Below are 24,820 nucleotides of genomic sequence, written 5' to 3'. Positions count from 1 at the left end.
TAAGAAAGTGTATAGTTTTTTAAAAGGTATAGTTCTTGATAGCAGAACTGTGATGTTGAGGATGATACTGATAATGAACAAAAAAACAGAGAGATTGAGAGAGAAAGCAGAGAAGAAAAGGAAAGTGTTTGATATATATAGTTCTTCACTGTATGTTCGTACAAAGACTGGTGCATGTCTTATATGCACAGGCACAATTACAAGAATATCCTTACTGTTACAACTAAACTAACAGCATAACAACTCAGCTGACTATCTATGTTAACCGACTCAACTAATCACAATTAGGACTAATTAACCTAGCTTCTGGTATAACCTCCATCAGTTCTAAATACATTATCAGCGCCCTTTGTTAAGGTTTAAACCTTTGGTTTCTTTTTTTGATATAGGGACGAAAAATTATTAAGTATAACCGATTAATATACCATCACGTAGTGTAATCAATTCAACGTGTAAGGATATTATTGAACGATATATTTATATTAATAGGATATAATATTAATAATATTCACTCATATTATGACATATAAATTAATTATACCACATGACAGCGTATCGATATACATAATAATTTCTCATGACCCCAACTTAATAACTTAACTAATAAAATAGAAACTAAGAAATACTATTACGTACACTTTAAAATATTTGAGAATACTTATCGGATAAAAAAAAATGATAAACAGTAACAAACTTTATATACATTCATATAGACTAGATACTCAACACACAAACCAAAAAAACTTATAAATGACTTGTTTAAATTTACATAATATACAAAATCTGATGATCACTTCAAGTTATAACATCACAAGATGTGGCACTTAGATTTTTGTATAGGTCAGTTGGTAGATTACAACATTCAAATTGTCAATTAATGTATGAGAAGAACTTACTTAATTATCTCTCATGTGATACCATATAATATGTCTCCTATTTTATTGGTTCTTTCTCTTCTTTCACTCTTTTTCTCTTATTTTTTGTCTCTATCTCTTTTTTTAAGAAAGTCACATCACTATAACATAAGCATATATAAGTTTTTTCCTTAATATATAGAGTGATTGAATGAATAATTTTGATCTTGGTATTAAATTGTGGAAATTAAAAAGGCAGAACTCTAGATTAGCTCCCATTGAAGATTGAAGCAAAATCAATTAGGAAGGACCCACGAAAAGACAAAGTTGAATGGTTGGGTGCGCAATGAAATAAGAGGTTCCATGATCAATTAGATTTAGACCCACACGCATGGTACGATGGACTGACTAGCTAAGTAAGTTTGATGTCTTCTCATTCATCATTATTGGAGAGAGAGAGAGAGAGAGAGTTTGTGTACTTGGATTGTGAGATAATATCATATGGATCATACTATGTATATGAGGGAATATTCTCAGTTAACATGCATGTTGTCAAATAATAATAAAGCTAAAAGCCTAAAACAATGATCAAATGCATCTTGTTTAACCTTTAATCAAATATGCTATTCATATTAATATGATCAGCTCAAACAAATCTTAAATTGTAAGTAACTAGTTATTGATCTTTTGATCTTTCTCTCAATTATGTTGGAAGAAATATCAAATAAATTCTCTTTTCTCAAATAAAAATAGATGCTGAATTGTAGCTTGCTTGATTATTAATTACTTGAAAGCAGTGACTTGTGGCCATACTGGATTGAAAGAAATTAAAAAGTAGGTACTTGTCCATTTTTAATGGAGCAAAAGAGCAATCATGGATTCAGACATGGGGCCTCTAATAATACCTCATCTTTTTCGTTCCCCCCCTGAGGAAAGGAAGCCTAAAATTGTAAATTAGAAGACTCTAGTACTCTACCAACGGTCCAACACTTAAATCTCATAGTCATAAAAGTTTAATCGAATCAAATCAACGTGAAGTGATGCATGACTCAAGATAAGCAAGGTGAAACAAGAGTTGTAAATTTAAACGTTGTAGATTTTGATGTTTACGTAAAGACCGGTGAAGAAATGAGTCGCATGGGGAGTGTGGAGTTTATTTTGCCATCTAAAAATCAAATGGTGCAAGTGCAACCCATGGGTATAGAAGGCTGTAATTTACAAACACCAAAAATTACTCTCCCAAAAATTATCTATTCTTGGTACGGTTACAAACACCGTTAAAAAAATTTGAGACCATCTCAAATTGGGAGTTACAAAACTCCATTTAAGATCCCAACAATCAACAACAATCACACTCATACCCAAAAACACACTTCCCAGCTTCCATGGCTTCCTCTGCTTCTTCCATCAAAGCCATCTCCACCTCCTCCTTCACCACTCCATCTCCTTCTTCTTCACAGTCACCATCCTCCTCCAAAGCCACCCTTCTCTCATTCCTCAACACCACCTCCAAACCCACCTCCTTAAAACTCTCTCATTCCCATTCCCATGGCGGTTACGCTCACGCTCGTAACTCATTCCTCATCACCAACGTTTCAAAAACAGCAGAGTCCGCGTCGTCCGAGACCTCCGTGCAGCGCAAGGCCTCCGGAGATCCCAACAAGCCGACGATTTTAGTCTCCGAAAAACTCGGAGAGGCAGGGCTGGAGGTTCTACGCGCCTTCGGCAACTTGGAGTGCGCGTACAACCTCAAGCCCGAGGAGCTACGCGCGAAGATCGCGTCGTGCGACGCGCTCATCGTGCGGAGCGGGACGAAGGTGACTCGGGAGGTGTTCGAGGCCGCCAAGGGGCGGTTGAAGGTGGTGGGGAGGGCCGGGGTTGGTATTGACAATGTGGATCTGCAGTCCGCCACCGAGTTCGGTTGCTTGGTCGTCAACGCGCCGACAGCCAACACCGTCGCCGCCGCCGAGCATGGGATTGCTCTCCTCACCGCCATGTCCAGGAATGTTGCTCAGGCTGATGCCTCCATGAAAGCTGGTATTTAATTTGCTTTAAATATTTATTTTCTTTAATTATTAGATCCTTTTAATCTTTTATTTTGCTTAATTATGAATTATGATTAAAACATATGAAGAAGCTTAAACAAACACTTTAAAATTAATTATTGAAGTAAACTCTGACATGCAATCATCTGCAAATCACACGAATCTGTTAAATCTGAATAATTTTAATTTCATGCTTACCCTTTCAAACTATCCGGTACGGATCTATTATGATATAGAAGAAGTTAATCTTATGCTTGGTTGTTGATGAAATTAATTGATATGAATTGGGAAATTAATTGTTAAGTCTTTGTATTTGATTTGATTTGCTTTGCTGAGTTTGGTGACACCCACCTTGCCGGGGTCGACTTTCCGCTTTTGTTCTTATCTGTAGAAAATGTTTTACATGTACTGTTTGCATTGAATTTTGTGTGATCTGTCGTTTTCTGGGTAGAAATATGATTGTCCCAAGCAAGAGAACAAAAATGGTTGTATATGGTTGGACAGGCACATATAAGCGGTGGGTGCACATGCTTCACATGTGGGCATAGCATGTAAAAAAGAAAAAAAAAAAAAAAAATTCTTTTTATGAGAATCAGGAATCAAAATGTGTCAGACATTATATGAGCAGGGGCGTTTAGCCATATTTTAGAATCTGCTACTACCTAGTTATGGAGATCTCTTTTTACATCGTTGAAGACAAATATGATTGATTGGGGTTCTGAAACACACAGTTGCTTTCCTGTGAAGTTTGCATTTGAGCAATCTTATACTCTTCTGTGGCGATTTGTTAGGGTTTCTGATATGGGACCTTTGCAAATGAGCCTGTGTTCAATATGCTTGTCTGTATTAAATCAGAATGAATGAAAGGATAGACATTTGCAACTCTAACTCAACTAAGCCTGAATCCCATTTTGGGGTTTTGGCTAAGTCAATGATTGTAATGTAGTGACCATAAATTCTCAGTTCAATAAATTGTGAAATGTTTTGATTGTAAAATTGATGACAAAGATTTTAATTAACACATTCGGTTTTGGTTTTGGCCCAAGAAGTTGAGTTTTCAAGGTCTATTACGAATTTTACCGTTGAAGCGCTTGAAGGTTACTCACATTGGTTCACTGTTATTATCTTCAGACTGCTTAAATGTTAGGATGGATTGCCATTTTCTATAAAATTGTACTGCTTACCTGCAGATAAGACTAACATGGATGTAATGGTGTTCTGCAGGACAATGGAAGCGAAACAAGTATGTTGGTGTCTCTCTGGTTGGGAAGACATTAGCAGTAATGGGATTCGGAAAAGTTGGATCCGAAGTTGCTAGACGTGCAAAAGGCTTGGGAATGCATGTTATTTCTCATGATCCATATGCCCCAGCTGACAGAGCCCGTGCGGTTGGTGTGGATTTGGTCTCTTTCGACCAGGCCATCTCCACTGCAGATTTCATCTCATTGCATATGCCACTGACCCCTACTACAAAAAAGGTGTTCAATGATGAAACATTTGCAAAGATGAAGAAGGGAGTTCGCATCATCAATGTTGCCAGGGGTGGAGTCATCGACGAAGATGCATTGGTGAGAGCCCTTGATAGTGGGGTTGTTGCTCAGGTATGAGTCGCCAATTTATGTCATGAATGATCATGTTAAACTTAGAAGCATAACATGTTTGTGTGAGATATGCTCAACCTAATAATATATATCATCTTGTCTTTGGTCTTTCCCAATTGTTCACGACAGTATTCATTTCCTCAGATGACTGCTAGATAAGAATTTTAGATGGAAGCCTCCCACTTTAATTTATAAAGGGGGAAAAATTTGATCTATATATTCTATTCATGAGATATGCCTTTCCTGATTTGGCTTCAGATTTTAGTATTTCTTTGATCTATGCATAAATTTCTGTTATGTTTGTTGCAATGTTTTGGAACAGGCAGCACTTGATGTGTTCACAGAGGAGCCTCCACCCAAAGATAGCAAGTTAGTGCAACATGAGAATGTCACAGTCACACCTCATCTTGGAGCTAGCACAATGGAAGCACAGGTATGTTTAATTTCTCTTATCATTTCCTCAAAATTAATATCCTCTATTGATCAAACTTTTTTGTGGAAAAATATCTTACTTTCTTTAAGTTACTGAACTTTCTGTATGAAACATAATATTTCAGGAAGGTGTAGCCATTGAAATAGCAGAGGCTGTAGTAGAAGCATTGAATGGTGAACTTTCTGCAACTGCTGTCAATGCTCCCATGGTCCCTGCTGAGGTATGTGATGCATGGTACATGATTCCCATTATCCAATAAAATATAGTAATTCATACCGGAAGATTAAGCTGAAACATGGTTCATGTCCTTAGGTTGTGTCAGAGTTGGCTCCTTATGTTTTGCTAGCTGAGAAGCTGGGTAGGCTGGCTGTACAATTAGTAGCAGGAGGGAGTGGAATAACATCTGTAAGGGTGGTTTATAGATCCGCTCGGGACCCAGATGACTTGGACACAAGGCTTCTCCGGGCCATGATCATTAAAGGCATCATCGAACCGATATCTTCCTCGTTTATCAATTTGGTGAATGCAGATTTTGTTGCCAAGCAGAAAGGTCTCCGCATAAGTGAGGAAAGGGTAGCTGTTGACTTATCTCCCGGGTTCCCTGTTGATTCAATCGAGGTACACATATCCAATGTGGAGTCTAAATTTGCAAGTTCTGTATCAGAGAATGAGAACATAAGCATTGAGGGGAAAGTAAAATATGGGGAACCCCATCTGACATGTCTGGGATCCTTTGGTGTGGATGTGAGCCTGGAAGGAAACCTCATTTTGTGCCGGCAGGTGGATCAACCTGGCATGATTGGCCGGGTGGGAAACATACTTGGGAACGAGAATGTGAATGTGAGCTTCATGAGTGTGGGAAGAACCATTCAGAGGAAGGCCATAATGGCAATTGGTGTGGATGAGGAACCAAAGAAGGAGACCCTGAAGAAGATAGGGTGTGTGCCTGCTATTGAAGAGTTTGTGTTCGTTAAGCTATAGAGAAAATTTAATAAGAGAATGCCTACACAGTAAACAAAGCGGTCAGCTTTGCATGTACTTGGCTGCACTGTGAATTTAATCTAGATAGTATTATTCTCCTACCCTGATATGCTAGAAGCCAGGGTGTTAGCATTGTTGTGTAGTTAGTGGTGGCAATTCTTTGCCTGCTTTCATTTATTGTTATCATTGTTGTTGTTGTTGTTGTTGTTGTATTGTTGTTCATGCTAGTAGTTTTAGAAGTAATTCTTCTGCTGGGGTGTGAATAATTGTATTCAGCTGTTGGATGAGCTGCCTTCAGCTTTCCAACTAGTAATTCTACTTAAAGGTTCTTGAATGTAACCATCTTTATCTTTTTTTAAGTTGTTGTTCATTTACTTGTCGCACAATTATCTTGTTAGAAGTTAAATTTATTTCCGGAGTAATCTTCTTTTTCATGAATTCTTTTATTTATTTCTCTATTCCGGCTACTCAAAAGCCGAATAATTGTATGCCTGCATCACACAAAAAAGATGAATACCTCTCCTTGATTTACGGCCCTCCATCTCTAGATCGTAATATTTTTTTAGAATAACAAATCTCAAGAAAACAAAAACCTTGGATTTAAACTTGTTTTTAAGGTTTTTGTTTTCATTTTTAATATTCAACTAAAAAATGACATTCTTGCCCCCCCCAAATCGTAACTTTTACATCCCTCTTGATAGTTTTCAAATAGTCACCAATTCAAATTTGGTGATTATGTAATCACTTATTCAAAATTAAGTTACTCAAATTTGGTGATTGACACACAATTAACGATATTAAATCGATGAGTGTCACATAGTCACTTATTTATGACTGTGTGATTCAAAATCAATGACTATCACATAGTCACCATATTTAGGGTTTAAAAAAGTGGGACACCTTGTTGACGTCGACAATATGTTAATAGCTTGTATTGACTTATTTGTAATTTAGAAAGGTGGACACGTTGCTAATGTCAGCATGATAATTAACGTATAAATATATATTTTATAAGGCCGATTTCAACATCTATTATTTCATTTTATTCCATATTAATCAATAGAGAGTAAATTAGTATTATGAAATAATACATTGACTAAATATGTTATGAAATATTTTATTGATTTTGTTTTTGGTAAATGGCTTTAATTATATTGGGTTAATTATTATTATTATTAGATTTGAAATAGGAGGAATTCAAATTTGAGATTTCTTTAATATTGTAGACAGAAATACTGGTAGACCAATAACTAGCTTAAGTATCAAGTATAATTGTATGATTAGGTATACATTAGAGAACGATGGAAGATGAGAAAAAAATAAGAAAAAATTATAGATGATGGAAGAACAAAATCCAAAAAAACCTAAAACATGGGGAGCCATAGATCTCGTCTCACCCACGTGTCATCACATGATAAAAAGACAAGGCAGGTAAAGGAGAGGATCGTCAGTTACAGAACTTACAGTCTTCCTCAACCCCAATTCTCCAATCGCTCGCTCGCTCGCGGCAAACAGCGCATATTCCAAACTCCCCAACAACGAGTAGTACCTCCTCAAAATCTCAAAAACTCGAGGGTTTTGGGCCACACACAAACCGACAATGGCCGGTGCGGGGATCCACCCATATCACCAGCAATGGCCGCCGGCCGCCGCCGCTCCTCCCCCTCCGCCCGCAGTCGCCGCCTCCGCGCCTCCTCCGCCCCACCACCTTGTCGACAACCCGAACCGACCCGCCACCGACGAGGTCCGCACCATCTTCATCACGGGTCTACCCGAGGACGTCAAGGAGAGGGAGATACAGAACCTCCTTAGATGGCTGCCGGGTTACGAGGCCTCGCAGGTCAACTACAAAGGCGAGAAGCCCATGAGTTTCGCCCTCTTCTCTACTGCTCAGCAAGCCATTGCTGCCAAAGACGCCCTTCAGGTTGTTTCTTTGTTGTTGTAGCTTTGGCTTTGTATTGTCATATTATTGTTTTTGCTCTTTATTGATGTTCAAGTTTGGATTTTTTGTTGGATTTTGGGGTTCAGAGTATGGTTTTCGATACAGAGTCGAAGTCGGTACTGCACACCGAGATGGCAAAGAAGAATCTTTTTGTTAAGAGAGGTGAGAATGAGATGCTCAATTTGTTATTGTTTTATAGGGTCAGTGGATTAATCAATGTATTAGTTTCCCAAATGTTGGGTTCTGTTACTTCTGTTTACCATTACCACCTTATTGTTTGGTCACGAATCTTAATATGAATGGTTTCCAATTAGCTGTTGAGAGTTTGATGTCCTGTGTTACAATGCGCTAATATTGGTTGGAACTGCAGGAATTGTTTCGGATTCAAGTGCTTATGATCAAAGTAAACGGTTGCGAACTGGTGGTGACTACACACAGACTGGTTATAGCAGCCCATCTCCTTTTCATCCACCTCCCCCACCTGTTTGGGGACCACATGGGTAATTAAACTTTCTCATCTAGTTTCCTGCCTGAAATATTGTTATTTTTTTAAGGAACAGATATTAGAATGGAATATGTATATGGCTCATGTTAATGTTGCTTATGTGGCCCAGGTATATGGCTCCCCCACCTCCTCCATATGATCCATATGGAGGTTATCCTGTTCCTCCGGTACCAATGCCCCCTTCTGCTCCTGTACCTGCACCTAGCAGTTATGTACCTGTTCTGGTAATAAACTGTGCCATATGTGTCTTCAGCACCTGGTTTTTATAAAATTGTTGTCTTAAAGCATGTTTAACAACTGGTTTTTGTTCGACAAAAAAAAAAAAAAACTGGTTGTTGTGCTTATGCTCTTATGTGTAGCCTGTCTCCTTCATTACGTTAATCACGTTACTCACATATCACCATGCTGTCTATAGTCTATTCACAAAATGTGGGATAGAATGTACACGATTGCTAACTGATGAGTTCATATGATACCTTTGGTTTATTAATATATTTCTCATGACATGGACTCATTAACTATTCAACAAGAGATATGCTTGGAAATGTGTTTGTCAGGCTATAACTTAATTCAAGAAGGCCAACATCCTGAATACTTTGATGTGCCTTACGTTTTCTTTTTAGTGAACATATATCATTGCTTGGAGGTCTGCATATCATGGATCTAATTTATGTTAGTTCAATTGTGTTACAAGTTGCTTGAGTCACTTTATTTCCTAGGTAATTTCAAGGGACACTGGTGAGGCTCAAACCTGGGATGGGCCCTTGGAAAACAGCTATATTTACTACCAGGTTATCTCATAGGTCTCCTTCAGTCACAATATTAGCGAGGATTGATTGCCATTATTTGGAGTTTTATAGCACGAGCCTCTTTGATAGGTTTCCTTATTTAAGTCACGCAATGACTTAGGGTGGTTTAAGATTGCCTCAGGCTCATCTCTGTTTCATGCAGTGATTTTCTGATGCCTCATGCTAAGATGATTGTTTAGTAGGTCTTGCCTTAAAAATTGATACATAACTAGTTCTGTGCATTAGTTGTAACACTCTGAATATCCACCTTCAAACATAGATAGTTAGATTCAGGACTAGGGGTGGGCATGAATTGTATTGAAGCGTGTTTGGAGGATAGTTCTATCTGAAACTATTAGCTCATAGGTCCTACCAAATAGTTATTGTTGTATAGCAATTCATTTGGTTTGGGCTTCCCATTCTTACTTTTTGCTTTAATATTGTTGTTTCATATCTGGAAAGTATCTTCTGAGTGTTGGCTGCTCATGGTGAGTGATGTGGTAGGAAGCCTATAGTATTTTCTTTTTTGTGATGCTTTCTGGTTTCCTGCAGAACACAAAAGATAATCCACCATGCAATACCTTATTTATTGGCAATCTGGGAGAGAGCATTAATGAGGAAGAACTGAGGGGCCTATTCAGCTCGTATGAATGTCTCATCCCTTTTCATCTTGCAATGTGTTTCGTCTCTTTGTATCACAGGACAGATGCCCACTAAATAGCAGAACCTTTTGTCTTATTTCATAATTTTTGGTCATGCAGACAACCTGGGTTTAAGCAAATGAAGGTCTTGAGACAGGAAAGGCATACTGTTTGCTTCATTGAGTTTGAAGTAAGTAATATTTATTCAGCAGTTATGCATTGATCATTAACATTTTTATATTGAGATACATATTCATAGTACCTGTCCTTGTTCTGTATTTTCTAAAAGGATTTTCTGCATAACCCATGCAGGATGTAAACAGTGCCACCAATGTACACCATAATTTGCAGGGTGCTGTTATCCCTAGTTCTGGTTCTGTAGGCATGAGAATACAATATCCTTTTAGAATTTTGTTATGGCTAATCCATTGTTTGTTTATGAAACTTTTATATATTAATTGAACTGCAAGCATTCGAAAGCGTAGGTTTAAATGCCTTCTAGCATGTATTATATGTAATGTTAGCCAGTCAACTGCATTAGGTGATTGCTTTTCATTATCTAGTATTTGTTGGAACACAGGGTTCTTTATTTTTTGTACTTGGTGTCAAGTTATATGGTTTTTCTGATTCTTTACTTAGTCACTCAACTTAATGTGGAGTTTGGCTAATTCTATTTAGGGGCGTGCACAAGGCGTCTTGTGTACTTACTTACTTTTCAGTGTCATGCATGTGCTTTTTCTGTTTGTTGTGTGCCTGACTGATTAATTTTACATTTTGTAAGAGGTTTACATGCTGAGATATTTCTCATTTTTAGCTGGTATACCATAGTGATATCTCATTTCACCATAATATGGATTTTAAGATGGTGTTCTCGAAAAGTTTATTTTTTTGGGTTCTATAGAAAAATTTAAATATCCAATATTCATTAAAGGAATTTCCAGATATATATTCTGATCCACTTCACCGAATGCGATATATATGCTGCTTGTGACTTGTCTATGTTTTTCCTTTTATGATTGGTAATTTATGTGTTTTTCCTTGACTTTATATATACGTATTCGAAGAACCCATTTGGGAGAAGGAAAGATGGAAACCACCCTGGTGCTGTCCCTACTGCCAATGGAGCCCCACCAACCATGACATACCAGTAGCTTGAAGGGGATGTACTCTGTTTCTTATGCTACCGACAAACACAAGCACATGATAGGATGCATCTTGCAGCTGTTGCATGCATCCATTTCATAGTCAAGTCATCATCAGCATTAGCATCTCTCCTCATGTGAATGAATGCACGTAGTGGCATCATGAACATACCATTTGGCCATGTTATACTAACTTATTTGAGACATGCATTTGTCAGCAGTATGTGTTAATGCCTGGATATTAGGGGCTCAAATATTGTTATCATCTATAGGATGAGTGGTGCATGGGTATGCAGATTTGTTGGGTTTGGGTGTTTTTTTTTGCTTCATATTAAATGGTTGTACATCAGAATTAGGAATGCCGATCTATATAGACATCTTGCTACCTTACATGTTTTTTTCCATAGTTTTGATTAATTCACTTATTCAACCAATCATCTGAAGATGGTCCTCAGTTCTATTTCATGGCATAAATTTTATTAGCTAGGATGTGGAAACTTAGGAAATCACACCATTATCATGTTTTCCTTTCCATCACCATTGTCATTTCCATCACAACATACGATAATTTAGATTAGTCGTAAGTCATCGTTTAAGAAAGGAGCTAGTAATGTTATTTTAACATTCAAGATGTTCGAAGCATAACTTTTCAGAAAGATGTTGGGAATTATATGCTGTGTGATTTATATACAGGATTTCCCAATTCAAAATGACAAAGCTTCTATTCATTTGAGGAGGTCAGGTGTCTGCAGCTGCTCTTTTGTTTCAGGTAATATTACTTCACTAGGCAAGGTTACCGGTTGACAACCCCTATGGAGGTTTTAATTCACATCCATCGAGGGTGAAATGTTTTTGTATCTTGGGTGAAGCCGCCTTAAGGCTAATAGGAGGCATGACATTTATCGTTGAAAGAAAACTCATTATGAGCGCTCCTAATTCCTATTGTCAGTATTTTAGTATTACAAGTTTCAATAAAATATGATTGAACTATTTGTTGGTTCTTGGGTGCCATTTTATTCTTGTAAGTGAAATGACTTGTAGGGTGTGAAGACATACATGGAAAGTGAAAAAAAAAAAAAAAAAACAAGAGAGAAGTGTGTTTACAGATGATGCCACTTATTGAAATAGTTTTAATTGTTGGTTCACTTTAAGTTTATGCATGCCTTAGTTGACCTTATATGGTGCTCCAGATTTTGGCCATACCCCTTGATTTTATTAATCTATGTTTGCTTTTGCAAATATTCTCTTGGTACTGCATATGTGTTGCTGAGATGTGCATGATAAGGAGTTGGTTTGTTGGCATTGTTGCAGTTTAGTTGTATGGTCTTTCTTCAAAGAAAAAAAATGCATTTGTATGTGTTACCAAACCTATTCTACATATTGCAGCACTTTCTGGATTTGAGGGCTTTCTTTTTCTTTTTGTTCTTTGGGCGCCAAGTTTATCATCTATACTATTTTTAGCGGAAGACTCTTTTTCAACCATAGTAAGGAAAATATTAATTTAAAAACTAAGGTTATGGTAATTAATATCACACCACTTTTAAGTTTTAACCCACTCACTTTCTCCCTCCCATACTTTGATTTCTCTCTTCGACAATAACATCTGAGCGCGCATGTATATGATGCTCCTATTTTTTTTTGGCCGATGCTCCTAGTTTAAATCAACTGAAACAGAATAAAATAATTAATGTGGAGTTAGATTGTTGAAGTTAAATTGTGACGGTTAATGGCTCTCTTTGTGCTTGTGAGCCTGCCTGCACTGGTTGGATTTATCCCTGTAGTTTATGTAGTCCAATTTTTGGGTTTTTTCTTCCTGACCTACTATTTTTGTGAAAGGCATATGCTGTTAGACTGTTAGCTGAACATCTTATGCAGAAGGCATATGGTGTTAGCTGAACATCTTATGCGTGAGATGTAGAAGTTTAAAATATTTTCTCAAATAGTCATTAAATAACTGGTTTTAAAACTGTTTCTTGGGGGAACCCACCCAATAAGTCAATTTTGCTGTTTAAAGTAGTAGCAGTCCTTTTTATGTATTGACTGACTTGGTGTCAACTCTCATGCATTTTCTTGAGTAAATTATGCAACCTTTTCCATCAGGCTTACTCTCATTTTCTCATTGTTTTTATACAATTATTTTTGCAACTTTTCCATCGTACTTACTCTCATTTTGACATTTTCTTTGAGATAATAATGCAAACTTTTTCCATCAGACCTACTCCTATTTCGTCATTTTCTTTTGATTTAATTATGCAAACTTTTTCAACTGACCTACTCTCATTTTGTTCTTTCACCAAGTATCTTATATATTTCGTCTCTTTCAGAGTCTATATCTATTATAGTGAAAGTCAAAGGTCTCCATATTTTTTAAATAAAGAAATTCAAGTTATAGCTTTGTTCCCGACTTGCGCAAAGTTTTTTGTCCATCTTTCAAAGTACAAAATAAAACTTTAACCATTCTCACTCTCATCACTTTTTTGTCCTGATGATATTCAGTTTTATCACTTAAAAAATAATAAAAAACTACTCCAATGTTGTATAAGCCCTTTAAAATTAGAGTCCGTTAACATGCAGGTACTGATACCACAAATTATTAACCAAAACCACCTAAAGCCCCTTTCTTTCTTTGCGGGCCAACTACCACAATGCTAATATTCTTTTGCGGACACCACGCCCACTACATCCCCGCGCCACAGTGAAGCCCATCTGCCAGTGCAATGTTTTGACGAAAATAGGGATAACAAAAATAAAAAATACACAGTTTCAGTTCACTTTGCAGTTTCAGAAACTGCAGTTTCACTTGTAGTTAGTAATTGCAACTGCAAGCCTGCAGCTCCAATAAACTGCAGTTTCATTTACACTGCAACTACAAGCTTGCAACTCAAATAAACTGCAGTTTCAGTTCATTTGCAGTTTCTGAAACTGCAGTTGCAACTCAAATAAACTGCAGTTTCTGAAACTGCAACTCCAATAAACTGCAGTTTCAACTCTAATAAATTGCAGTTTCTGCAGTTTCAGTTCATTTACAGTTTCAGAAACTGCAGTTTCAGTTCACTTACAGTTCCAGAAACTGCAGTTTCAGTTTCAGTTCACACAAACTGCAGTTTCTGCAGTTTCAGTTCACAAACTGCAGAAAGTTCACTGTAAAACAGCAGTTTTTTATGCAGTTCCAGAAACTGCAGAAAACTGCAGTTTCAGAAACTGAACTAAACAAAAAAATCAAGAACCTAAACATAAATCGGCGAAAGGGGTCGTGCAACTCGCTGATCAGGAAGTCTGAGCTCTCGATCTTGCGACGTCGTCCAGATCGATCTTGCGACGTCGTCCAGAGAGAGAGAGGGTGGGCTGGTGGTCAACGCAGGTGGGGGATGGAGTTACTGATGGAGGAAATGAGAGAAAGGAAGAAGAAAAAAAAAGAAAGAGAAAGGAGAAGGAAAAAAAAAGAAGAAGAAAGAGAAACGGAGGAGAGAGAAGAGAGAATGAGATCAAGGTGGGTAGTGGGAAGTGTGGGTTGAGTGCATTGATAATGTGGAGAGAGAAATCAAATGCAGTAACCTAATTCTTAATAAAGTGACCTAATTGTTACATTTTATTGATCATGGTATTACATATTAAAAACAATAACTAGTATGTAGCTTAGGGTAATTAATTCTTAAAATTAATTCCTGTTTTGTTTGAAATCAAATTTTATGAGGTGTGTTCTGAATTTTGATTCAACATACAAAAAAGAAATCATGTCAGTTGTCACACGAATGAAATGCTTAATTCCCAACGCTATTATTCAAAACATGATATTGTTCAAGAGAGATTAAAAAAAAAAAACAATCTCATCAATGTAAGGCTACCTTTTATAGCGCCAGGGATCCCTAGCATTATTGTCAATGAAGAGTAGCATGTTATGCTTGAAATGGGCCGAGGTATATAATGCGAAAAGGGTCTTTGTTTTTTCTTTTCTTAAAAGGACGATATATATAATGGAAAACTCTTTACATGTATTAATCATCCAACGCTTAAAAATGAATAATATAATTTTAATTTAGTATTTATTTGGTATTCTTATAAAGAGAAAAGAGAAGAAAGTTTTATATATATATACAAGAATGCTCTAAAACTAATTGGTTAGTAAGTTAATACAAAGATAACCATCATGTTGGGTCTACTGCACAATGTAATCTCAAAATCTGAACCATTCATTTTTTAGGCCATACTTCAAATATCATCTCTATAAAAAAATCTCCAAAATCGAAATTCATTTAGTCATTTGATTATGATAACAATTATTTATATACTTTTACTGAAAACAGTAATCGTCAATTTATTTGATCACAATTAGATGACTAAATGGTTTCTAATGTAGTTGATTTTTTACAATGATAATCTTTGAAATATGACATAAACAATGGACGGTTCGGATTATGAGATTAGTTATGTGGTGGGCTCAAAACTATAGTTTGTTTCGTATTAACTTACTAACTAGTTATCTTTAGAGTACTCCTATATATATATATATAATTTTGTCGATAAATGGGGGTGATCTATTTTGGACTGAAGTTGAGATATAATTGGTTTCTTTGGTACAGTCTTTATTGACCATGATTGCAAAGAGTTGACTAATGATTTTAAAATTGATGATTTTTTTTTAAGATTAAAGGTTAAACGAACCCGGTTCGTAGTGACTATTCGTCACGTTTTAAAAAAAGTTAAGTCCTCGCAGAGACCAGCAAAAAAAAAAAAAGATCCTGTTTACTGAAAAAAAACAAAAAAACTCAGCTCAAATCTATTATTTAAGCCCAACCAACATGCCCACAGAACCACGCTCTCCATTTAAACTCTGTTTCCAACTTTCCATTTGCAACTCATCTCAGACAATGTGCATGCACATACTGAATCTTCCTGCAGGCTTAAGATAGCAAGCTGCCATAACTACTGGTAAGGCGCTAAAGCTCATCTTTACCAACTCTTCTTCTCAGTGTGTGGTTTGCTCTCCTTCTCTTCCACGTAGATGACATGCAGCTTCTTCTGTACCATTTGTTGTTGTTGTTGTTGTGCTTCTCTGTGTCCATCACTACTGTCTTTTCTTTGAGCTCTCATGGGTTGACTCTATTGTCACTCTTGAATCACTGGGACTCTGTGCCCACTTCCATTTCCTCAAGTTGGAATGCTTCTGATTCTACTCCATGCAAATGGGTTGGAATAGAATGTGACACTGCCCACAATGTGGTTTTCTTGAACCTCTCTGCTTATGGAATTTCTGGTCAATTAGGGCCTGAAATTGGCAGCTTGAGGAACTTGCACACTGTTTTTCTAAGTTCCAACAATTTTTCTGGCAAAATTCCAATAGAGTTAGCCAATTGTAGTCTTCTTGAACAATTGGACTTGTCTGCAAATGGATTCACTGGAAAATTTCCTGATAACTTGCACAACTTACAGAATTTAAACTACTTAGGCTTGTATGATAATTTTCTGTATGGTGAGATACCTGAATCCTTGTTTAAAATTCCGCACTTGGGTTATGTATATCTCTACAATAACAGTTTGAATGACTCCATCCCTGGAAATGTTGGTAATCTGAGTGCGCTTGTACATCTCTATTTATATGGTAATCAGTTATCAGGAATGATTCCTTCATCCATTGGAAATTGTAGTCAATTGGAGGAATTATTATTGGATCACAATGAGTTGACAGGAGAACTGCCTAGGAGTCTGAACAACCTTGAGAAGATAATTTCTCTATATGTCCATAGGAATGGTCTTGAGGGTAGCATTTCTTTGGGTTCAGGTAATTGCAAGACTTTATCTTTCTTGGAACTGTCATTGAATAATTTTAGTGGAGGTATTCCATCAGCCCTGGGCAACTGCAGTAGTTTAACACAATTTTTTGCTGTGGGTAGCAACTTAGAGGGAAATATCCCATCTTCCTTTGGCCAACTAGATAAGCTTTCAATTCTGTACCTTCCCGAGAACCGTCTGTCTGGAAAAATCCCTCCTGAACTTGGTAAGTGCAAGTCCTTGACTGAACTACATTTGTATACAAACCAACTTGAGGGAGAAATTCCTGATGAATTGGGGATGCTGACTGAATTACAGGACCTTGAATTATTTCAAAACCGTTTAAGTGGTGAAATTCCAGTTAGCATATGGAAGATTCAAAGTCTTGAGCATATCCTTGTATACAATAATAGCCTTACTGGGGAACTGCCTTTGGAGATGACTGAGCTCAAGCAACTAAAAAATATTTCATTGTTTAACAACCTGTTTTTTGGAGTTGTACCTCAAGGTCTGGGTATCAACAGCAGTTTAGTGCAGTTAGATTTTTTTAGAAATAAGTTCTCTGGTAAAATCCCTCCAAATCTTTGCCTTGGCAAGCAGTTAAGGGTGTTAAATATGGGTTTCAATCGATTTCAAGGTACCATACCTTCTGAAGTTGGAAGTTGTTCTACTCTTCGGAGGTTGCAACTTCAACAGAATAACCTCACTGGGGTAATTCCACAATTTGAAAAAAATCCAAACCTTTCACGTATGGATATCAGCAACAATGAGATTAGTGGGGAAATTCCATCGAGCTTGGGAAGCTGTATGAACCTCACGTTCATCAATTTGTCCATGAACAAGTTAACTGGAGTTATACCACAGGAGCTAGGGAATCTTACAGAGCTTCAAAGCTTGATTCTTTTTCAAAACAATTTGGTGGGTCCGTTGCCTGCAAAACTTTCAAATTGTACCAAAATGGATTGGTTTGATGTGGGGTCCAACGTGTTGAATGGCTCCATTCCATCTAGTTTGGGAAGTTGGAGACATTTATCTAGATTGATTTTAAGTGACAACAGGTTTACTGGCGGCATTCCACCTTTCTTGTCAGAACTTGAACAGCTTGCAGAGCTACAACTTGGTGGAAATTTGTTGGGAGGTGTGGTTCCACCGTCAATTGGAGTATTGCAGAATATGTTTTATGCATTGAATCTTAGCAATAATGCATTGACAGGTCAGATTCCTTCAGAGCTAGGGAAGTTGATAATGCTACAACAACTTGATATATCTCATAACAATTTGACAGGGACTTTAAAACCTCTTGATGGGATGCATTCTTTATTTGAGCTTGATGTTTCATACAATAACTTCACAGGTGCAGTACCAGAGACATTGGTGAACCTGTTGAACTCATCCCCATTATCATTTTTGGGCAATCCCCACCTATGTGTCAATTACCATCTCTCTTGTGGCTTAACTTGCGCAGGAAACAACAATTTCAAATCTTGTAGCAGTCAATCAAGCAATCGGAAAGGCCTTAGTAAAGTCAAAATTGCATTTATAGCCTTGGGATCTTCGATTTTTGTTGTTATTGTGCTTTATGGACTGGTTTATATGTTTCTCTTGCGCAAAAGGACCAACCAGGATGAGATCTCTGCTCGTGAGGGGCCATCTTCCTTACTCAAGAAAGTAATGGAGGCTACAGAAAACCTTAATGACCAATATATCATTGGGAGAGGAGCCCATGGAACTGTTTATAAGGCCTCTTTGGGTCCAGACAAAGATTTTGCTGTAAAGAAGCTTGTATTTGCAGGGCATGATCAAGGAAGGCGTTCGAGCATGATTAGAGAAATTCTAACACTTGGGAAGATTAGGCACCGGAATCTGGTCAAACTGGAAGACTTCTGGTTTATAAAGGACTATGGTTTAATCTTGTATACGTACATGCAAAATGGGAGCCTTCATGATGCTTTGCATGAAATCAATCCCCCTCCAACTCTTGAGTGGAGTGTCCGTTACAAGATAGCACTTGGAACTGCATATGGGTTGGAATATCTCCATTATGATTGTGATCCCCCTATAGTGCATCGAGACATCAAACCGATGAACATTCTCTTATGTTGGTGTGAGTCAACACGTGGGATTATTGTGTAATTATTAGAATTAATTAGGTGATTTATTAATTCCTGTATTTTAGTTATAGGCCCATGTATATAAACCACATTTTGTGGTCTTATTCAATTAATCAGAATATTGAAACCCTAAAACCTTTTCTGTTCATGGTATCAGAGCATGGTTCTCTATCCATGTTTGTGATTGTTCGTGATTAATTTGGTTAACAATTTTCCATAAAATTGTTGGGTTTCGCTGCACCTTATCCTGGTATCATCTCTGCTTCACCATCAAGCCGTTCTCACGCCGTTTTGATTCCCTGTGTGCCCTCTGCCACCGTCGCCTGCTGCACACCCCTCTGCCACCGTCGCTCGCTGCACAACACCCAGCCACCGTCGCTTGCAGCACCCCCCTCTGCCACCGTTGCTCGCTGCACACCCCCCCGGCCACCGTCGCTCGCCTGCGCCTGTGGTCCTTGCTGCTCCAAGTGGACCAGTTGCAGCGACGCCGACGCAAACACCAAGAGACGCCGCGCGTGCGCCAACCCACTGCACCGAGAGACGCCGCGTCAGTCTCATCCCCTGCTGCTCAGTGACGTCGACCCACCATCGCGACGCCGACGCCGACGCTGACGCCGTCTGCTTCTCTGTGTGCCGCGCCTCCGCCTTGTGCGCTGACCCACTGCACCGTCTTCTCTCTCTCTGCACCGTCTGCACTTCCACACCGTCCGCTGCCGGATTGCTTGGGTTTTTCTGACACAACTGAACCATCAGACTCAAGACGGCTGGGAACATCAATAGACGATGAAATCAACCACTGAGTTGCTGCAGCATATTGTAGGCAAAGTGATTTCAGCCTCTCTACCTTCTTGAGAAATTTAGGCAAAAGAAGCAAACATCCCCTGCAGCGCGCAGCAATTTCACGTTGAGAGCCCACTTTTCCTCGTCATAATACTGGGAGTGCAAGAAGACACAAAAAAAAAAAAAAAAAAAAAAAAAAAAGGAAAAAGGAAAAAAAAAATGCTGCATTCTAGGGTGAACTCTGTTAGTTCCTCCAGCTTTATTGTCAAGTCAGGTATCTCTAACTCTGTTTTGAGTACTTCTGCTTGTACTAGTGATGGTGCATGGATAATTGATACAGGTGCTACGGATCATATGACTTCTGATCGTTATGTTTTTAGTCATTTTTCGTCTGTCTGTTCTAAGCCATTTATTGTCAATGCCAATGGTGTGTCGTCTCCTGTTTTAGGAGATGGCACGGTATCCTTTTCCTCTGATTTGTCTTTGCATAATGTGCTGTTTGTTCCTTCCTTGAATTGTAACCTTATTTCTGTTAGTCAACTAACCAAAACTCATAATTGTGTGGCCACATTCTTTCCTACCCATTGTGTTTTCCAGGACATTCATACCAAGGAGAAGATTGGCAGTGGTAGAAAGAGTGGTGGATTGTACTATCTGGATAGTGGGGTTTCCGCTTCAGATAGTCGTGGCATTGTTAGTCTAGTTAGTGATGGTTCCTCCGAAAATCAGAAGAAGATTTGGTTGTGGCATCGCCGACTTGGTCATCCGTCCTTTAGTTATCTTCGGCGTTTATTTCCCTCTTTATTTCGTGGATTGAACATTTCCAATTTTAATTGTGAAGTTTGTGTGTTGGCCAAAAGCCATCGTTCAGTGTTTCCTTCTAGTGCTACACGTATGGATGTTCCGTTTGCTTTGGTCCACTCAGATGTTTGGGGTCCGGCCCCGTGTGGTACACATAAAGGAATGAGATGGTTTGTGACATTTATTGATGATTGTACTAGGATGACTTGGGTTTATCTTCTGAAACATAAAAGTGATGTGTGTGCTGTTTTTCGTCTTTTTCATCATATGGTCCTCACCCAGTTTTCCTGTCCTATTAAAGTTGTGCGCTCTGATAATGGCGGTGAGTTCGTTAATACAGAGTTGACTCAGTATTTTGCTTCTGCGGGGATCCTTCATCAGACTTCTTGCGCTCATTCTCCACAACAGAATGGGGTTGCTGAACGCAAAAATCGACATTTATTGGAAGTCACTCGGTCCCTTCTTCTGGGGGGTCACGTGCCATCTCTGTTCTGGGGTGATGCCTTGAGTTCTGCCGTTTATCTGATTAATCGGACCCCATCTAGTGTCCTTGACTTTCGGCGACCTTTGGATGTTCTCGCAGATTTTGTCTCTCTACCAGGTATCCTTCATTTGGAACCACGAGTTTTTGGGTGTGTTGTTTTTGTGCATTTACATTCTCATCAGCGATCCAAGCTCGCATCTCGGGCCTTAGAGTGTGTATTTGTTGGTTATGGTCCATCCCAGAAGGGGTATCGGTGTTATCATCCCTCTACTCAGCGCTTCTATGTTTCTATGGATGTCACTTTTCATGAACATCAACTTTTTTATTCTCCCCGTCCATTGGATTCTACCCTTCAGGGGGAGGTTTCTAGTGAAGTGCAGAATCGAGATGATATGTTGTTCTTTGAGGAAGGGTCAGAACAGACTACTGATCACCCAGTGTCTGAGTTTGAGAATGAGACTGAGATTGCGGAAATTACTGAGGATGATACTGAGGATATGGTAGGACAACAACCCACGAATTCTGAGCCGGATATGGTAGGACAACAACCCACGAATTCTGAGCCTGAGGAATCACCACTCCATGATAGTACCGCCATCTCTCCTACTCCATTGAATCAATCTTCTTCATCCATTGAGGTAACAAACAATACTCTTGATTCACATTCTGGTACAGATGTTGTTTCTAATGCTTCTAAATTTACACTTCCTCCTCGGTCTAACCGAGGACAACCACCAGCTAAATATGAGCCAGATCCAAATGCCAAAGTTAGGTACTCAATTAATAATCATGTGTCATCTGTTAGGCTTTCAAAGTCATATGAATCGTATGTTCTGCAATTATCTTCTGTTTCTATTCCTAGTAGATTGCAGGATGCTCTTACAGATTCTAGATGGACCAAAGCTATGGCTGAAGAAATGGCGGCATTACAGAAGAATTCAACCTGGGAATTGGTTTCTCTACCTAAGGGGAAGAAGACAGTGGGATGCAGATGGGTGTTTGCAGTCAAACACAAAGCTGATGGGTCAGTTGAAAGGTATAAGGCAAGGTTGGTAGCAAAGGGTTATACACAGTCCTATGGCATAGACTACTTGGAGACGTTTGCTCCAGTGGCCAAGTTGAACACAGTACGGGTTCTGTTATCTTTGGCTGCTAACAAAGATTGGCCACTGCTTCAGTTTGATGTAAAGAATGCCTTTCTCCATGGTGATTTGACTGAAGAAGTATACATGGATCCTTCTCCAGGTATACCAGAGTTTGAGAATACGAGATTAGTATGCAGACTAAGGAAGTCTTTGTATGGTCTTAAACAATCTCCGAGAGCCTGGTTTGGGAGATTCACCCGTGCAATGAAGAACTATGGTTATCGGCAGAGTAATTTTGATCATACTTTGTTCCTAAAGAAAAGGGGGAAGAAGATTACTGCTCTTATCATTTACGTTGATGATATGGTTCTGACCGGAGATGATTATGAGGAAATCTCTAATTTGCAGAGGTACTTGTCTCAAGAGTTTGAAATGAAGCAGCTGGGGGACTTGAAGTTCTTTCTTGGGATAGAAGTGGCTCGGTCTAAACATGGCATATTCCTATCTCAAAGGAAATATGTTTTAGACTTGTTATCGGAAACTGGTATGCTTGGGTGTAAGCCAGCTGTCACTCCTATGGAACAAAACCATAGACTTTTCGAGTGTTTGGGGGCCTTGCCTGCAGATAAGGGGCGATATCAGAGACTTGTTGGAAGATTGATATATCTGTCTCACACTAGACCTGACATTGCTTATGCGGTTAGTGTAGTGAGCCAGTTTATGCATGCCCCGTGTAAACCCCATATGGATGCTGTGGAGCGAATTTTGCAGTATTTGAAATCTGCACCTGGTAAGGGATTGTTATTTGCTAATCATGGTCATGTGAATGTTGAAGGGTTTTCTGATGCAGACTGGGGTGGTTCAGCAGATGATAGAAGGTCTACCTCAGGCTACTTTACCTTTGTAGGAGGAAATTTGGTGACTTGGAGAAGTAAGAAGCAATCAGTTGTATCTAGGTCGAGTGCAGAGGCTGAATACAGAGGTATGGCACTTGGAGTAGTCGAACTTTTGTGGTTGAGACATTTATTGACTGATTTAGGATGTCCACCTACCAAACCTATGGACTTGTTTTGTGATAACAAATCTGCTATTGATATAGCACATAATCCTGTTCAGCATGATAGAACAAAACACATTGAGATTGATCGACACTTCATCAAAGAGAAACTTGAAGCGAAGATTATTAACTTTCCATTTGTGAAGTTCGAAGATCAGCTTGCAGATGTGTTGACCAAGGCTGTGGCAAATCGGGTGTTTTTGGACTCACTAGACAAGTTGGGCATGTGCGATATATATGCACCAACTTGAGGGGGAGTGTTGGTGTGAGTCAACACGTGGGATTATTGTGTAATTATTAGAATTAATTAGGTGATTTATTAATTCCTGTATTTTAGTTATAGGCCCATGTATATAAACCACATTTTGTGGTCTTATTCAATTAATCAGAATATTGAAACCCTAAAACCTTTTCTGTTCATCTTAGACTCTGAGATGGAGCCTCATATTTCAGATTTTGGTATTGCTAAACTTTTGGATCAGTCTTCTACTTCAACGATGTCGACCTCAGTTGTTGGTACAATTGGATACATTGCACCAGGTAATTCTTTGAAATTTGGTTTTGATTATGAATGTTTCTATATTTAGGCATGCAATGAACTAACATATTTGCATTGGTTTGTGACAGAAAATGCATTTAGAGCAGCAAAGTGTGTGGAATCTGATGTGTACAGTTATGGGGTTGTTTTGCTTGAGCTGATAACTAGAAAGAAGGCACTGGATCCATCATTTATTGAGCAAACTGACATTGTAGGATGGGTTAGGTCAGTGCGGAGCAACACAGAAGAAATTGATGGGATTGTCGATTCAAGCCTTGTGCAGGAACTTCTGGGTTCAAAAATCTTGGAAAAAGTTGTTGATGTGCTTCTGGTGGCTATGAGATGTACTGATAAAGATCCTAGAAAGCGACCCACAATGAGAGATGTTATCAAGCAATTATTAGAAGCAAATCCCCATGATGTAAGGAGAATGAAAAAATGCTAGCATTTCATTGTTATGATATTCTATTCCACTGTATCCCCTTTGTATTGCCAAATGGGACCTTCTATCATGACAGCAGGCATGCAATGCCTGCACCAAAAAAAAAAAAAAAAAAAAATTGATAACCTGCTGAACTGGTAAACAAGTTTTACCAATTTTTTGATGCATCCTTCAAGATAATGGTAACTCTTGATCAAGATTTGGTAACTTACCATATTCTTGATCGAAGTTACCATTTTCTTGAACCAAACATCAAGAAAATGGTAACTAAAACCTTGCCTCAAACCAAGTTACCACTTTTTTGATCATTCGATCAAGAAAATGGTAACTTGGTTCAAGAATGTGGTAACCAAGCCCAATCATGACCAAAATTACCATTTTTTTGATTTTTTTCCTCAAGAAATGGTAACTTTTTCTCAAGAAATAGTAAGTTACCATTTTCTTGATCAAAGTTACCATTTTCTTGAACCAAACATCAAGAAAATGGTAACAAATCAGTGGGGCAAAAACCGTTACCACTTTCTTGATCGTTCGATCAAGAAAATGGTAACTTGGTTCAAGAATGTGGTAACCAAGCCCAATCTTGACCAAAGTTACCATTTTCTTGATTTTTTCCTCAAGAAATAGTAACTTTTTCTCAAGAAATGGTAAGTTACCATTTTCTTGATCCAAGTTACCATTTTCTTGAACCAATCCTCAAGAAAATGGTAAGCAATTCAGCCAAACAAAAAACATTACCACTTTCTTGATCATTTGATCAAGAAAATGGTAACTTCATTCAAAAAAGTGGTAACCAAGCCCAACCTTGACCAAAGTTACCC

General features: G+C 38.3%; 3 protein-coding genes across 4 annotated transcripts; all 3 read left to right on the top strand.

Annotated features, from left to right (window-relative positions):
* The first annotated feature begins 2,075 nt into the window (after positions 1 to 2,075).
* On the top strand, positions 2,076 to 6,327 carry LOC147287730 (D-3-phosphoglycerate dehydrogenase 1, chloroplastic-like). Its single transcript, XM_086239764.1, has 5 exons — positions 2,076 to 2,891; positions 4,124 to 4,500; positions 4,823 to 4,933; positions 5,058 to 5,153; positions 5,246 to 6,327. The coding sequence occupies exons 1-5, from the start codon at positions 2,240 to 2,242 to the stop codon at positions 5,912 to 5,914; spliced, it is 1,905 nt and encodes a 634-aa protein (XP_086095890.1). The 5' UTR covers positions 2,076 to 2,239; the 3' UTR covers positions 5,915 to 6,327.
* A 1,049-nt stretch (positions 6,328 to 7,376) lies between these two features.
* Positions 7,377 to 11,329, top strand: LOC147287729 (RNA-binding (RRM/RBD/RNP motifs) family protein). Its single transcript, XM_086239765.1, has 8 exons — positions 7,377 to 7,838; positions 7,943 to 8,018; positions 8,227 to 8,356; positions 8,471 to 8,585; positions 9,702 to 9,793; positions 9,911 to 9,980; positions 10,103 to 10,185; positions 10,845 to 11,329. Exons 1-8 carry the CDS (start codon positions 7,515 to 7,517, stop codon positions 10,939 to 10,941), a joined length of 987 nt encoding a protein of 328 aa, XP_086095891.1. The 5' UTR covers positions 7,377 to 7,514; the 3' UTR covers positions 10,942 to 11,329.
* A 4,439-nt stretch (positions 11,330 to 15,768) lies between these two features.
* On the top strand, positions 15,769 to 24,025 carry LOC147287728 (uncharacterized). Of its 2 annotated transcripts, XM_086241286.1 has the most exons (4): positions 15,769 to 17,914; positions 18,056 to 18,799; positions 23,446 to 23,559; positions 23,647 to 24,025. In XM_086241286.1, exons 1-4 carry the CDS (start codon positions 15,940 to 15,942, stop codon positions 24,000 to 24,002), a joined length of 3,189 nt encoding a protein of 1,062 aa, XP_086097412.1. In that variant the 5' UTR covers positions 15,769 to 15,939; the 3' UTR covers positions 24,003 to 24,025. The 2 variants fall into 2 exon arrangements, with proteins under 2 accessions (XP_086097412.1, XP_086097411.1); XM_086241285.1 differs by having other exon boundaries at positions 15,769 to 18,799.
* Positions 24,026 to 24,820: the final 795 nt, after the last annotated feature.

This window comes from Dryas octopetala, chromosome 4, assembly GCF_963921425.1.
Source record: "Dryas octopetala chromosome 4, drDryOcto1.1, whole genome shotgun sequence".
NCBI classification, from domain to species: Eukaryota; Viridiplantae; Streptophyta; class Magnoliopsida; order Rosales; family Rosaceae; genus Dryas; species Dryas octopetala.
This window is presented reverse-complemented; position numbering and strand designations above follow the sequence as displayed.

What these genes read in the sequence shown, in the direction of transcription:
- LOC147287730 (XM_086239764.1), top strand. Translation starts at nt 2,240, where the DNA reads ATGGCTTCCTCTGCTTCTTCCATCAAAGCCATCTCCACCTCCTCCTTC. An exon ending in CTAGCACAATGGAAGCACAG is followed by an intron (nt 4,934 to 5,057) that starts GTATGTTTAATT and finishes ATAATATTTCAG; the next exon opens with GAAGGTGTAGCCATTGAAAT. An exon ending in CTCCCATGGTCCCTGCTGAG is followed by an intron (nt 5,154 to 5,245) that starts GTATGTGATGCA and finishes TCATGTCCTTAG; the next exon opens with GTTGTGTCAGAGTTGGCTCC.
- LOC147287729 (XM_086239765.1), top strand. Translation starts at nt 7,515, where the DNA reads ATGGCCGGTGCGGGGATCCACCCATATCACCAGCAATGGCCGCCGGCC. An exon ending in CCTGTTTGGGGACCACATGG is followed by an intron (nt 8,357 to 8,470) that starts GTAATTAAACTT and finishes TATGTGGCCCAG; the next exon opens with GTATATGGCTCCCCCACCTC. An exon ending in CTGAGGGGCCTATTCAGCTC is followed by an intron (nt 9,794 to 9,910) that starts GTATGAATGTCT and finishes TTGGTCATGCAG; the next exon opens with ACAACCTGGGTTTAAGCAAA.
- LOC147287728 (XM_086241285.1), top strand. Translation starts at nt 15,940, where the DNA reads ATGCAGCTTCTTCTGTACCATTTGTTGTTGTTGTTGTTGTGCTTCTCT. An exon ending in ACCGATGAACATTCTCTTAT is followed by an intron (nt 18,800 to 23,445) that starts GTTGGTGTGAGT and finishes TGTTCATCTTAG; the next exon opens with ACTCTGAGATGGAGCCTCAT. An exon ending in AATTGGATACATTGCACCAG is followed by an intron (nt 23,560 to 23,646) that starts GTAATTCTTTGA and finishes GGTTTGTGACAG; the next exon opens with AAAATGCATTTAGAGCAGCA.